The following is a 15,483-nucleotide window of genomic DNA, read 5'->3' as shown; positions in this document are numbered from 1 at the left end:
TGTTAATATTAGTATTTAATATTAGTCAACTGTTATACGATGGAAATGTTAAATGATTGACAGCTATAACCAGTGATGCAACTGCTTGACTTTTTTTTCTGATATATGGTAATTTACAGATTGAGAGAGACAGACAGAAAGAGTTGCATGTGTGAATGACCTGCGTCTGTGTGTCTCTCTCTACAAACAATGAAGCTGTGACTTTAGTTACTTCAAAAACAGCTATTTGCACAATTTGATGTAGTGATTCAGTATTGAAGCTATATTATTAATAAAAGTTGCAGGGCAGCAGTGACAATTTAGTGTGCTCCTGAATGTATCTGTGTGTGTGCACAATGCAATCTCTGATCTCTGTGTGTGTGCGTCAACGAATACAGCTCATTATTATCATTACAGTGATTAAACTGTGGCCTTGCCATGAACAAAGAAACGCATCTACATTTTGAGTGTCATTTTTTTGAGGGGGTGTGGGGGGGGTAAGCATCATAATGTTAATGTGAAGGGTTTTAAATACTTTCATCCTAGGTTTTTTACCATTTGACGGCATTGTTTGTTATCTTGTATCTTTGTTTTGTTTTTAATGGTTGATTGAGTTGTTACTGTACAGTGGCTCCGGGTGAGGGCATTCTGTGCTCGTGCCCACTGGGAATGGAACTGGGCACTGACAACAAAACGTGTCAAATCCAGGGTTTTTGTGCGAAACACCTGAAGTGCAGCCAGCGCTGTGAACAGGACAAGTTCAATGTGAAGTGTTCCTGCTATGATGGCTGGGCCCTCGAACCTGACATGGAGAGCTGCAGGAGCACAGGTGAGATCAGCTCTTCCAAAGCCTACTAAAAGACATGCAGGCTTATTTGTATTTTTTTGAACTGCATATATGTTTAAACTAATAAACTTATAATCAGGGGTGCACATAAGTGCGACCAAAATAAAAAATGTGCTATATAAATAACTTCTGACAGCGCATTTGCATACCGACATGGTTGACAGTTGTTAATACACAATTACGATTTTAGATCGACAAACTGTACTATATAAGATTTCTTTTCAAACTGAAAGCATAAATCTGGGCTATCACATGCCATTTTCAAAGCACACTGCAAAACTGTAACATTTATTCACTGACGCTCTTTAATCAGCAGCAGTGCTAAACTTCCCGGCAACCCGCCAAAATAAAAGCCTGCTGATTTAAAGTTTGAAAATGATGAAAACGCTTTTATTTATTTATTTTTAGAAGCTTTTATCCAAAGCGACTTACAATTGTTGAACACATAAAGCGATTCTTCTTAAAGAGGCAAACAAAGAAAGTAGTAGTAAATATTAGCATTTTATTTTTAAGTTTACTTTAAAATAATTGTATTTGTATTTAATACTAGGCCTGCCTTTTATTTTTATATGTTTATAAATCAGATACTCCTTCCCAAAATGAAAATTTTGTCATTAATCACTTACCCCTATGTCGTTCCAAACCCGTAAAAGCTTTGTTCATCTTTGGAACACAATTTAAGATATTTTGGATGAAATCCGGGAGGCCTGTGATTGTCCCATAGACTGCCAAATAAATAACAGTGTCAAGGTCCAGGAAAGTATGAAAGACTTTGTAAGCGAAGAAAACAAAAATAACGACTTTATTCAACAATTCCTTTGTCAATGGTCTCCTCTGTGTCTCTCCATATCACCGTATGCTGCGTATGCTCTTCTATATCATCCACGCTAGAAGGATGCACTGTTTTCTTTCAAATCAAAGCTAAATACATGCAGAAACACCCCATCCTTGTGGCGCGGCTGATACAGAAGAGCATACGCAGCATACGGTGATATGGAGAGACACAGAGGTGTAGGACAGTGTAACTTACTTGGCAGTCTATGGGACAGTCACAGGCCAGTTTTCATCCAGAATACCTTCAAGTGTATTCCGAAGATGAATGAAGCTTTTACGAGTTTGGAACGACAAGGGGGTAAGTGATTAATGACAAAATTATTAGGATAATATTTTGTAATTATAATTTAAATCTGTCTAATTTTTTTAAATTGTGTGTCATAAATCAACATCTCAGGAAAATGTTATGGGGTTTCAAATCAAAATATGACTTTCTGTTACAAAACAGGATGTTAATTTCATTTATGTCCTCATATGAGGACACCGGGACTAAAAGCATGTGTATTACTCATTTTGGGAGACATAACAAACGAACAGGGAAAGAAATTATATTTGAAAATGGCTGTGGTTCACAATATTTGGCAGAAGATAACAGCTATGTGCGCTGGGGCATCACTTTCACCCGCACATAGGAAGTGGTCTTCTGTAAAATCATTGCAGCTGGGGTTGATTTTGTTTGCCTACAAAGAAGGTTTTAGTATAAGAGTTGGTGTGTGACAGAACAAATGCAGAAAATGACGGGGAACTCTTTAGCAGCAAAATAGGTGGTTTATTTTTGTAATGAAAGAATGCAAATGCCAGAAGAAGGAGGTGGGAATGAAGATTTACTGTGACAGGAAGAGGCACAGCAGCCAACTCAGCCAATCAAACGATGAATTATGGATTGCTGGATGTATTTCACATTCCTTTCAGAAATAAAAACATTTTAGATAAACAGAGGTAACGTCACAGGCATGTATGGGATTGCCAGTCTCACATCATTTTACAGACATGTTGTGGAACAGATGATGTTGGAAAATATCAGAGTGTTTGCCCAGTTGAGCACCTTACTTTAGCGAGTCATGAGTTATGGCATTCTTTCAGTGAGTTCATTGTTTTTCCAGATCCATTTAAACCCATTCATCATCTTCTCCAACCGTCATGAGATCAGACGGATTGATCTTCACAAAGGAGACTTCAGTGTGTTGGTGCCAGGCCTGAGGAACACCATCGCACTCGACTTCCACCTCAACGAGAGCTCGCTCTACTGGACTGATGTTGTTGAGGACAAAATTTACCGTGGAAAGCTGTCAGAGAATGGTGGTAAGTTATATGTACAGTATACAGTATATATGAATTCTGGTGTTTTAAAATGCATGAATCTCAGGACTTTTAATCCCTCCAAGATGAATTCAGACAATAGACACATAAATAATCATAATATGGACCTTTTCAATTTACTAATAGTTAGGTTAAAAAAAATCCCCATACGTATATTTTCTGTTTCCCTCTCTTTCCTTCATTTTTTTTTTTTCACACAGCAGCACTGACAAGTTTTGACGTGGTGATCCAGTATGGATTAGCTACTCCTGAAGGTCTGGCTGTAGACTGGATTGCCGGAAACATCTACTGGGTTGAGAGTAACCTAGACCAGATCGAAGTGGCCAAACTGGACGGGACCATGCGCACTACTCTACTAGCTGGAGATGTGGAGCATCCGCGGGCCATCGCCCTGGACCCCAGAGAGGGGTAAGCAGCCAATCATTATTAGTTCAATACTTCTGAAACTTGTATAGAGCCTCATCAGGATATCGTTTTATGTAAACTGTGTTATTGTAGTATTGTTTATGATCTTGTAAGATGGTTCATAGATATGGGAAGAAGGAGGCTCAACATAAACATAAACTTTAATTACAAGTTCAAAATAAACAAAACAAGTGGCAGCTGTTGTCTCCCAGGCCTTGACCTTGCATTCCTTCCAGAGCTCCTCCATGAAGCTCATTAGCACTCGCACCAGCGGCCACACTTTGTTTTTTTATTAACATTTTGAATTAGATCTTATTTTTAGCTTCCAATTTTCAGGTTTAATTCTAAAATTAATTTAGGTTTCATAAAATTTGTTATGTGCTTGTCATATTTAATATTATATTTTTGGTATATTTCTATATTATTCTGTATTTATATATTTCAGTTGGTACATTTAACTTTAGGGAGCCAAGCAACATTTTTCATCTTAATTTTTGTAGTTTTAAGTTTTTCATCATTATTTGGTAAAAGTGTTTCCATCTAAATTTTTTATTCATATTTTTAGAATTTATGTGCATCTTGGCATTGCCATCCAGCTTTTCTTTTTTTTTTATGTGATATCCCAAAATGTGCATAACAATAGGATGAAAATGGATGAAAACATAGCTAATAACAGCAATGTTGTAAGATGCCTGTGTAGTTGCTTACTTCTGGAGAATTGTTGTACTTTGATTTCGGAGACCTGTTGTGATCTCACTGTATGGTCCCTTTTTAATTTTGAATGTTTCAAGTGCTCTTAAAGGAATAGTTCACCCAAGAATGAAATTGAAAAATGAAAATGGAAATAATTTACTTTGTTCCAAATACAAAACAAATTCTAAAGAACGTTGATTCTGCCCTTTTCCAAACAACAAAAGAATAAAAGCTCTATAAAGAATGCTGGGACCAGAACCCTTTTTACAGCAGCATTAAAAAGCCCTCATCTGTCCTTTGAATCTGTAGAATCCTATTCTGGACAGACTGGGATGCCACAATGCCCAGGATAGAGGCTGCATCCATGAGTGGACATGGCAGACGCACCATCCATAAGGAGACGGGCAGCGGAGGATGGCCCAACGGACTGACTGTGGACTATCTGGAGCGCCGTATTTTGTGGATTGATGCCAGGTAACGTTTGGAGACTCATGAACATACATACTGCTGATAAATTCAGCTGTTCTGTACACCTGCAATTCAGTAATTTGCGGCAGCAATTTACCACATTCTACAACTGTATTGACTCCTGAAATCCAGGTAGTGACAACCGCATTTGCAGAAATTCTTTGTAGGTACATCTTGTCTCTGTGTTGACAGATCTTGATCAGAAATGAATGACCATATAAATTAATTATTTATGTCCTGTGTCTCAGATCTGATGCGATCTATTCAGCCAAGTATGACGGGTCGGGACTGATTGAGGTGCTCAGAGGACATGAGTATCTCTCGCATCCGTTTGCTGTGACTATGTTTGGAGGAGAGGTTTACTGGACAGACTGGCGGACAAACACACTGGCCAAGGCCAACAAATGGACTGGAAACAATGTCACTGTGGTTCAGAGAACAAACACACAACCTTTCGACCTGCAGGTGTACCACCCATCTAGACAACCGCAAGGTAATCTTCAAACTTTATTTCAAAGTTACTTTGTACATTATACATGTAACGCTGAAGAAGTTTCTAGTGATTCATTTGATGAGGTTTCATTTTAAACGCCCCTAAATTGATTCCAGAGCTACAGCCTTGTTGTCTGGACGTCATAGATCATTTCATTTTCTGTTGTCATTTCATTTCAAGTTTTATTATCGAGTACATTTTTAATTGTTTTATTAATTGAAAGATCACAGGTCAACTTGAGGGAGGAGCCAGTCGCTTGATGGACACATGTGTTGATGGTGTTTGGCGTTTAATAAAGCAATATGTGAATAAACTTGTCATGATAGTTTAGCTCAGTGACTTCATCTTATAGAGGCAGACATCTGTTTATTCATGTCTGACAGGGGCAGACACACGGGATGAATTGGTTTTGACGTGCTTTCAAAAGTTCCACTATCTGCTTTGAACCCATAACCTTTGGATTTCTTATTCTTACTTACTTTTTCATTATACTTCCTGCCCTTGTCAAACAGCACAGATATAGATCATGAATCATTCAAATAAGTGAAAATGCTGATAACCTCAAAATATCCAAACATCGGGCAATTAATCTGCATTAGTCTATCATTGGTTCCTGTCTCAGCTGGTTTGGTTTCATGGTGGCGGCAATAAATTTGAAGGTAGTAATGACACAATAAAGTTCAATACTTCACCGCCTCTCATCTCTCGCTCTGTTTCTCCAGCGCCAAACCCGTGTGCTGCTAACGGTGGTTTGGGTCCATGTTCTCACCTGTGCTTGATCAACTACCATCAGACCTTCTCCTGTGCCTGCCCACACCTCATGAGACTGAGTGAGGACAACCACACCTGCTACGGTATGAACCAGAGCTTGTGTTCTGATGTATTCACAACTTGATGGAGTCTGTGCTGTATGCAGTTTTACATCTTACTTTTTTAAAATGGGTTTCTTGATAGAGTCCTGAATGAATTAAAACTAGCAGTGTTAATGTTAATTCAAACTAAAACAATTAAAAATATTTTTAATTGAAATAATGAAATAAAATATAAATATAGATGCGAGCAAACAGAGATAAAATTAAGAGCTAAGGAACTGTCTTTAATCCTCCAACCCTGCTACTGGTGTTCCGAATATAACCAGACCTTGTTTTCTGGTCTGTTCAGAAGTTATAAGCAGAAATGTCTTTTGACCAGTAGGTGGGGGGGTTAGGGTTAGGGTTAGGTTAGGGCATGGATCTGGCATTTTGGGAGAGTGAAACAGATATTTTTTGAAACCGGGTCCCAGAGTGGATAAATTTGAAAACGCCACTTTGCGTTTTCGCGTGGACAGCGAATCCGTATATTTTCTGAAACGATGACGTCATCAGCCCATGTCTCACTCCAGTCAGACACCGCTATGTCATGTAACAGCAACAAAAACATGAACAAACACTGAACGATTGTCTTTTTATTAGGTGAGTTTTAATTAGGGTTGGAGCTGAACAGGGCTGCGGATCTCCAGGACCGCAATTCGCCACCCCTGCACTAAAGCATTGAAAAGATATAGCATCATGTCCATTTTTGCATGAATTTTGTTCTATTCGTTAAAAAACACTTTACGAGAACGGTTTGGTCTAATGGAAATATTTTGATAACTTTTTGCCAGCATTGTCTGAAGATGATCTGAGCCAATTTATGTGGAAATCAAACAAACTGTATAGAACAAGTAAAAAAAAAGAGGAAAAAATGGAAAAGAATTGGAAATAAATAAATAAATAAATAAAATTACAAAAAATGTTGACCTGTAGAAATGTAAATTTTGTTATGCATTCAACTTGGCATGAGCCAACGACCCCGGATTATTGCATCTAGATTTTACAGTTCAAAACATAGTAGCAGAAATATAAGTGCAACAAGTGGTTATATGGTCTGCCATAGCCTTCCAGAATGGAAGAAGAAGAAAAAACTAATGTATATAATAGGTGCCTGTGCTTGGCCCCTAAAAAAATAATTAAAAACTGAAACTTAAAATTAAAAATAGAAAAACTAAAACTAAAATAAAATAAGTTAAAAGTACTTATATATAAATTACTAAAACAGAAATGGAAATCCAATAAATAGAAGCTATAATAAAATCATAAGAAAGCCATATTAACCACATAACAAAAGTACAAAAAATATAAAACAAGCTAGAATTAATCATATCAAAATACAAACTGAAATTATATAAATAAAAAGCTATTTCAAAATATTAAATGAATATCAAAAAACTATTATAGTAGTATATAAATAACACTAAAATAATGCTGAATAGTGATAATCAAACTGTGATATAGTCTACATGAAAACAACAGAGCAAAACAAGAACCTCTAGGCAACCCTGACCAAAAACAAGAACACCAAAAAACATCAACGATTCACAAACCACGACTGAAACACAAGAGCTTACAGTAAATCCTCAGAGAAATCAGGGATAATTAACTACAGGTGTGGCTAATGATGGTAACCATAGAAACTAACTAGGTAATCAAAGAAACAGAAACCAAACACAGGAAGGAAGAATAGAGATAATGGAAACTGACAATACATTTCAACATAAAAGTCCTTACAAAACAACAGACACAACCCCGGGATCGGTACAATATGCATTGGATCAAATTTCTGCACTTTCAAACATGATATATAAAATAATAATAATAAAAAATAATATAAAACTCTCTGTTTGAACTCTTTGAACAAAGGCCATTAATCTCTGTTGCTCCATATTAAAACTCCAACCACACCCTAAGAAATTCTGTAAAAATAGGGTATATATGGGTATATATCATATTAACATTGTATAATGTACTTTGAAATATGCAATTTGCATTTTGTTGTGTTTAAGGTTGGAGGACATTTCTATTAACAGAAAATGTAATGTGAATTATTTGTTTTTCTTACAGTGCAGAGTGCTTTAAAGATTCTGGACACACAAATGTATCATCCTTTCTTATAATTAATAGATTTATGTTTCAGTTTGACATTCCCATATGGATCGTCATAGCCTGCTGACATTCATTACCAACGGGGAATCTTTTTTCACAGTGTCCGGTTTGATTTCTCTCATTTTTGGCCCCAGTCACGACGGGTGTCTCTGTCTCTCTTCCAGAGTCGCGTCAGTTTCTGCTGTACGCCCGTCAGATTGAGATAAGAGGAGTGGACATCTATAATCCATACTACAACTACATCATCTCCTTCACTGTCCCTGACATCGACAATGTCACGGTTGTGGATTATGATGCTCTGGAGAAGCGCATCTATTGGTCTGATGTTCGGACTCAGACCATCAAGAGGGCCTTCATCAATGGCACAGGAATAGAGACGGTGGTGTCTGCAGGTATGGAATTGAATAGGTATGGTTTTGTTTTGATTTGTGGAGATGATTTTGGACTTGTACCACAGAAAATAATTGCTTCAAATAGTGCTTTTATTCATTGCGTTTGGTTTAATAGGGGAATTACTTTGCTCTTTTGCTAGTGGATTTGCTACCTGGGATGAATATATTAGAATTGTAGATTGCTGGACCCTTAATCGCACTTAATGTCCTGCAGTTGATGTTGACTGCTACACAAGCTGTTCTCAGCATTACTAGGCTAGCACATAATTACATTTTGTGTAATCAGAAGTTTAATTTTAAATACACCACCTTTAAAAAGTTTGAGGTCAGTGTGTGTGTTTTTTTTTTTTTTAAGAAATTAATACTTTTATTAAGCAAGGTAAATTAAATTAGTCAAAAGTCACAGTAAACGCATTTATAATGCAACAAAATATTTCTATTTCAAATAAATGCGGTTCTTTTGAACTTTCTCTCCATTAAAACATCCTAAAAAATAAAATATGTGATGGTTTCGACAAAAATATTCAGCAGCACAACTGTTTTCAACATTGATAATAATCAGAAATGTTTCTGAAGGAGAATGTGACACTGAAGACTGGAGTAATGATGCTGAAAATGCAGCTTTGACCACAGGGATAAATTACAATTTACAATATATGTACATAGAAAACAGTTTTTTATTATCATTTTTATTATTATATATTTATTGTATTTATTGATCAAATAAATACATTTGCTTTGATGAGCAGAAGATACTTTCAAAAATTAAAAACGAAAAAATCTTACTTTTGACAAATTCAGGTTTAAAGTTTAAATTTCAAAGCAGATACTAGTTATGATTGATTGTTACCACACTCCAAATATAATTGTGACTAGTTATTCCGTGGGATTAAAAGCATACAGTATGTTGGATGTTGTTGTTTAAATCTTATGTTATTGTGTGTATTAGAATCTCAGTCATCATTTACAGTGCAGAACTCCTGTCATGTTTACAGTCAAGTGTGTTTTTAGAGAGTGCTGTTAAAGTAAAATTAGCACAGCCCTCAAAACCAAATTACAGACATGTTGGGTTATATGATGAAATGATGACTCACACTTTACCATCCGTCTTTCTGTTTATCCGGATGTTTATCCCTGTGGAAATGCACTGAATGTTTCGATTTCTTTGTTTGTCATCTGATTATATTGATTCAAAGAATTCATATCTGGAAATGGTTATTTGGTGTGTCTTGCGTGTGATCAGATATTCCCAACGCACATGGTCTGGCCGTGGACTGGGTGTCACGTAATCTCTTCTGGACCAGCTATGACGGCAATAAGAAACAGATCAACGTCGCCAGGCTGGACGGCTCCTTCAAGAACGCTGTTATTCAGGGCCTGGACAAACCCCACTGCCTCGTGCTGCATCCCATACTGGGGTGAGTCCACGTGTGCCACAAACACTAGTGACATTTACCCCAGAACACTAACACAAGAACACATCTGACTTCCTAAAGGCAGAAAAACAGGATGCAACCACATGCACTCTGGTTTTCTTATGTTTTACTGGAAGATAAAATGACAGAGTACAGGCTTGAGGGAAAGTTTCCATAAGATTGTTTTTTTTTTTTTTTTTTTTGCATAAAAAAGTGAAATATAGATCTAATATGCAGCAAAAAGATACAAACGCACACACACACACACACACACACACACACACACAAAATTAAAAATTACAAATATTTAAGAAGCTTTTCACATGAGTTTTTAAATGTGGCCCATACCAGAAACTGATCTGTACAGGAGTCTCTCATAAACAGACACCTGATGTGAACAATGAGCATAGGGCCCAAACTGCTTTTTGTAATTTTCCTTTGTTATTGTCTATCACACTGGTGGCAATAAAGCATGGAGTGAAATAGTCACCCATTATTAAAAAATAAATAAATCAAACGTGCAAGTGAAACATGCACCATGTTTGTTGTTTTAGTATCACTGATATGAAGCACTCAGCACATGCTGCTTAAATAATTAAATCATGATTTAATAATCACTCAAGGCCATATTGTGATTTCAGTTTTATTCTGGTTAATTATGTTGAATGTTTGGTGAAGGGATATAACCTGCTTAACATTCTTCTTTTCTTAACTGTTTCATGTCCAGGAAACTGTACTGGACTGATGGAAATAATATCAGCATGGCCAACACTGATGGCACGAACCGTACTGTGATCTTCACCAATCAGAAAGGACCAGTGGGTGAGTGACAGCTGAGACAGAAGAGACTGTCGTCTGGGTCATTTCCCTCTGGTGTTCATTCAGGCTCAAAAAGCTTATTACAGGATTGTACTGTGTTGTATCTCTAATCAGATGGATACATAACTTATGGGGATAATATTAGAATCCTCCTACTAATTATCATTTCCTTTGTGTACTTCTGAGCTAAAAACAACCATTTTCCAGCATGAGAGGATCAGGCGATTCAATGAATTACATTCTTCTACTTTTTTGTTAGTTTTTATTTTTGGCCTTTAATACATAAAATGGTGAGCTGACAGGAAGCAGTGGATGGAAAGACTGGAACAGGATCAGGAAAGGATCTCAAGCTGGGAATTCAGCTCGCTCAAACCATCCACAAGACTTGGCTCCAAGATGTACATGCGTTTTATTTTATTTTATTTTATTTTATTTTGTTTTTTTTTTTTGTTTTGAAACAATTTATTTACATTTTTTTTAATTAAACTTTTGGTTTTCTATGACATTCCTGTTGTGAAAGTCAACAAAACTTGTTTTGGAGTTTCCAAGATGGCAGTATTTTCTTACAGGGTGATGTAACCTTTTAATATCATGTGATATATTATGATATGTTAATACAAATTTTAAACTTAGCATTTGATGAAAAAACATAATTTATGTAAAAATTTGTAATTCATAAATAATTTTACAATTATGTATCATACATAAAATATTAAAAACAATGAATTTTAAATTATACATTTTAAAATTATTGCATTTTTTTTTTTTTTTTGTATTCTTAAATTAATACATTTAATGTATGTAAATATAAAATTATAACTACATTCCTAAGATAAATAAATAAAATACATTTTATTTCCTGTATAATTTATGTTGGGGCCTTGCCTGATTGGGCAAGTGGACTGAATCACTACTGTTGAGCCCTGTGTTTAATTAGTCAAAGAAGATAAAACACTTGTTAAGCTGAGGTAATTTAAAATAAAAAAAACTAGATGCCACAATCACCTGTCAACACTTCACTACATTTCCCAGCCCCCTTCCTGACTCTCCCCTGCACACACACCTGCCTTCAATCACCTCATCACCTCAGCCGAGTCTGCACCACACACTCGATGATCGTGTGGTCTCCGGATACCAATGCCACAGAGGCCGATCAAATCTCCTGCTCTCCTAGTTCCTTCATCACAGCCACGAATGTGGATCCTAATTCCTGTATTTCCTGTGTTCCTAGCTCCCTTGTTATGGCCATGGGGGCTTTATCTATAAATTCAGGTGGCCTGCTGACGCCAGCACCACCTTGGTCCCCAGTACTGCCTGCTCCTCCATAGCCCACCCTCCCTTTCTGGTTGAATTCTGTTACTATGGGCGTGAGGTCATGCTTTTCAGGAGGGGAAGGACTGTTGTGATTACCTCTGCACTACATTTCCCAGCACCTTTCCTGGCTCCCACCTGCACACACTTGATAATCACTGTAACCTTCCTTCAAACACCTCATCACCTCAGCCCTATATATTTCCACACCACACCCTCGATGATTGTCTGGTCTGTGACAGGACTTCTCCCATTACTCCTGTGATCTGCTCACCTAGATTCTCACCTTGTGGATTCTTCCTCATTTCCAAAGCTCCGGTCTCCTTCTCCAATGTCCGTTGTGTTCACCTATTAAAACCTGCAAGAGGAATATACAGCTCCCTACTGATTCCTTCTCCAGTCTCCAGCTCCCCTTGTGTTCTCCATGACCCTGTAATATAAGACTAACATTTATTTTATTTCAGCTACCAAAGATCCATAAATCTTTGTGGTGTTACTCACTACATGTAAGCTCAAGAATCTCAAGTCCCTTCCTGCCCACAAATTAATTCCCTAGTCCGATCCAGACAGTGAAATCCCTGAGTTTGCCTGTTCATGCCCCAGAGCCCAGCTTAGTGTTCACTGCAAAGTTGGATCCAGTGACTAACTGAATCTCTAATGGCTCTAGCATTTATGTGTGTTTGGGCAGCGCACATGCCCGTAATCTTCTCCAAAAAAAAAAAAAATTGCACCATTAACTGGGGGTCTATACCCGGACAGCTGAGGTGGATGTTCAAGAAAGTTAAGGTCGATTGAATCTTCTGTTTTCCTGGTTCTCTCGTCACGACCACGAAGCTTGATCAAATCTCCTGTTCTCCTAGTTCTTTTGTCACGGAGGTCGTTCCTAACTCCTGTATTCCCTGTGACCCTAGCTCCTTTGTCACAGCCATGAGGGCTTAATCTATAAATATGGGTGGCCCGCTACCACCAGCACCACCTTGGCCTCTAGTAATGCCTACTGTACCTTACCTCCCTGGTTGGATTCTGTTACTGTAGGCGTGGGGTCACACCTTCCGGGAGGGGGAGTACTGTCACGATCACCTGTCATCACTGCACTAAATTTCCCAGCACCTTTCCTAGCTTCCTATGCATGTATTCGACAATCATCGTCACCTGCCTTTAATCACCTTATCACCTCAGCCCTATATATGTCTCCACCACGCACTCGATGATTGTCTGATCTGTGACTAGGACTAATCCTGTTACTCTTGTGATCTACTCACATGTATACTCACCTTGTGGATTCTTCCTCATCTCTGAAGCAAGCTCTTCCTTGGTGTCCACTACTGCCTGCTCCTCTATGGCCTCCTATCTTGTCTGCACCACCCAGGTGTCCTGCTTCCAACCAGTCATCTCATCCACACCCAAGTGCCCACCCTCTGTCCCTGGTTGGATTCTGTTAGGCATGAGGTCTGCACTACACACTTAATGACTGTGTGGTCTATGACTAGGACTACTTCTGTTACTCCAACGATCTGCTCACCTGGATTCTCACCATGTGGAATTTTCCTCATCTCTGAAGCTCCGGTCTCCTTCTCTAGTCTCCAGTTCCCATTTTTAGCCTAATAAGACTTCCAAGAGAAATATATACCCCTCCCTACTGATTCCTCCTCCAGTCTCCAGCTCCCCTTGTGTTCCCCATGACCCCGTAAGATAAGACTGCCATTTTTTATCTTTCAGCTACCGAGATCCATAAGTGTGTGTGTGTGTGTGCTCTGTTGTTACCATATGCTCACCTTATTCTCTTATTTCCACAATAATTCATCCACTGTTGTGTGATGCTGTTGTTGTTCCTGTGTCTGAGTCTGTGTTCCCTGACACTAGTAGAACAGTTGCAGGATTAATGGAGCTAACAAAGTGTGTATTTTATAACAAGTGGATATACTGTGATACTGGTTTGATCTATATTAAAACACAGTCTGGTTAGAGTTTACAAAAGGTTCCATTTGTTAACGTTAGTTAAAGGGTTAGTTCACCCAAAAATGAAAATTAACCTGTGTTTTACTCACCCTTGAGGCATCCTAGGTGTATATGACTTTCCTCTTTCAGACGAATCGAATCTGAGTTATATTAAAAATTGTCCTGGCTATTCCAAGCGTTATAATTGCAGTAGGTGGGTGTTTCTCTTTAACAGTCCAAAACACGTTAAAAAGAGCATGCACATCCATAATAAAACATGCCTCACACAGCTCCAGGGCATGCGAATCCATGCATTTTTGAAAGAAAAAAAATCCATATTTCAAACGTAATAAACACTTTTCTCTCACTTCTGAAATCTCAAATTGCACTTCTCACTGTCGTACGCAAAAGCGGTCCCGGCGGATAACACAGGACATATGCGTCGTGCATGCACACCTCTGAGATATGCTAGTCTCGCGAGTTTGTTCACAGGAGCAAAGGAAGCAAAGTTTCCTTACTTTAGCAAAGTAAAACCAGTCTCCTCTTGGCTTATATCGTAATCCTCCAACATTTTTCTTTACAAATCCTCGGTTTGTACTTCTGATTTATGACCGACATTTTGTTTTGTTCTCTTTCCACATTTGTCACTAATCACGCAATGCAGACGTCCTAGGTCATCCGCGGAACTTTGGACAGATAGCGGAATTAATAGAAAAGTGTTTATTACATTTGAAATATGGATATTTTTCTGACAAAAATGCATGGATTCACTACAGGAGGCATTTATTCACCTCCGGAGCCATTTGAGGCACACTTAATTATGGATGCATGCGCTTTATTTTATGTGTTTTGGACTGTTGAACAGAAACACCCGCCCACTGCAATGATAGAGCTTAGAAGTGCCAGTACAATTTTTAATATAATTCAGATTGGATTCGTCTGAAAGAAGAAAGTCATATACACCTAGAATGGCTTGAGGGTGAGTAAATAACAGGCTAATTTTCATTTTTGGGTGAACTAACCCTTTAATGCATTACCAACCTGAAATAATACATTTGTTACAGTATTTATTAATCTTTTTTTCAACGTTAAAATGCATAGTTTATGCTACAGTAGCTTGATCCATTAACTACTATTACCAGAAGCATCTATTAGTTTTAGTAATGTATAGTGTTTTAGAAGTATTTAAACTATGATAACTAATGTTGTTAACAAATTGAACCTTACTGTAAACTCTTAACTGTATGTTTTATGTGTGGTTAGTAAATGAGACCCAATGTGTCTGATGACCTTCTTTATAATAACTTGTGCAGTGCCTTAGTATAAAACAGTAAAACATTTTTAAACAGTTCAGAAACCATTGAGAATTATAAAGCACATCTGCATTCTTTTGAGCTGTTGGTCTGTGTCTGTGCTGCAGGTCTGTCCATAGACTACGACAAGGAGCACCTGTACTGGATCAGCTCAGGAAACAGCACCATTAGCCGCTGTAAGCTGGACGGATCAGGACTGGAGGTGTTAGATGCGGTCAAAAGCAAACTGAACAAAGCCTCTGCGCTGGCAATCATGGGTAAATACAGCACTGATCGTTTCATCGGCTGTCTTTTTT

General features: G+C 37.8%; 2 protein-coding genes across 3 annotated transcripts in view; both read left to right on the top strand.

Moving 5' to 3' along the window:
• Positions 1-15,483, top strand: part of LOC109076850 — a 472,477-nt gene that overhangs the window by 145,916 nt on the left and 311,078 nt on the right. The window lies entirely within an intron of this gene.
• lrp1aa (low density lipoprotein receptor-related protein 1Aa) overlaps positions 1-15,483 on the top strand; it is a 166,386-nt gene that overhangs the window by 83,949 nt on the left and 66,954 nt on the right. Inside the window, 11 exon segments of the mRNA XM_042733414.1 lie at positions 563-808; positions 2,764-2,774; positions 2,776-2,962; positions 3,184-3,388; positions 4,388-4,552; positions 4,795-5,039; positions 5,762-5,893; positions 8,164-8,391; positions 9,635-9,809; positions 10,534-10,628; positions 15,295-15,444. Coding sequence (XP_042589348.1) covers positions 563-808; positions 2,764-2,774; positions 2,776-2,962; positions 3,184-3,388; positions 4,388-4,552; positions 4,795-5,039; positions 5,762-5,893; positions 8,164-8,391; positions 9,635-9,809; positions 10,534-10,628; positions 15,295-15,444 — 1,839 coding nt within the window.

The sequence above is a fragment of the Cyprinus carpio genome, chromosome B11, assembly GCF_018340385.1.
Source record: "Cyprinus carpio isolate SPL01 chromosome B11, ASM1834038v1, whole genome shotgun sequence".
NCBI lineage: Eukaryota > Metazoa > Chordata > Actinopteri > Cypriniformes > Cyprinidae > Cyprinus > Cyprinus carpio.
The sequence above is the reverse complement of the archived record's forward strand: the minus strand, read 5'-3'. Positions and strand labels throughout refer to the sequence as shown.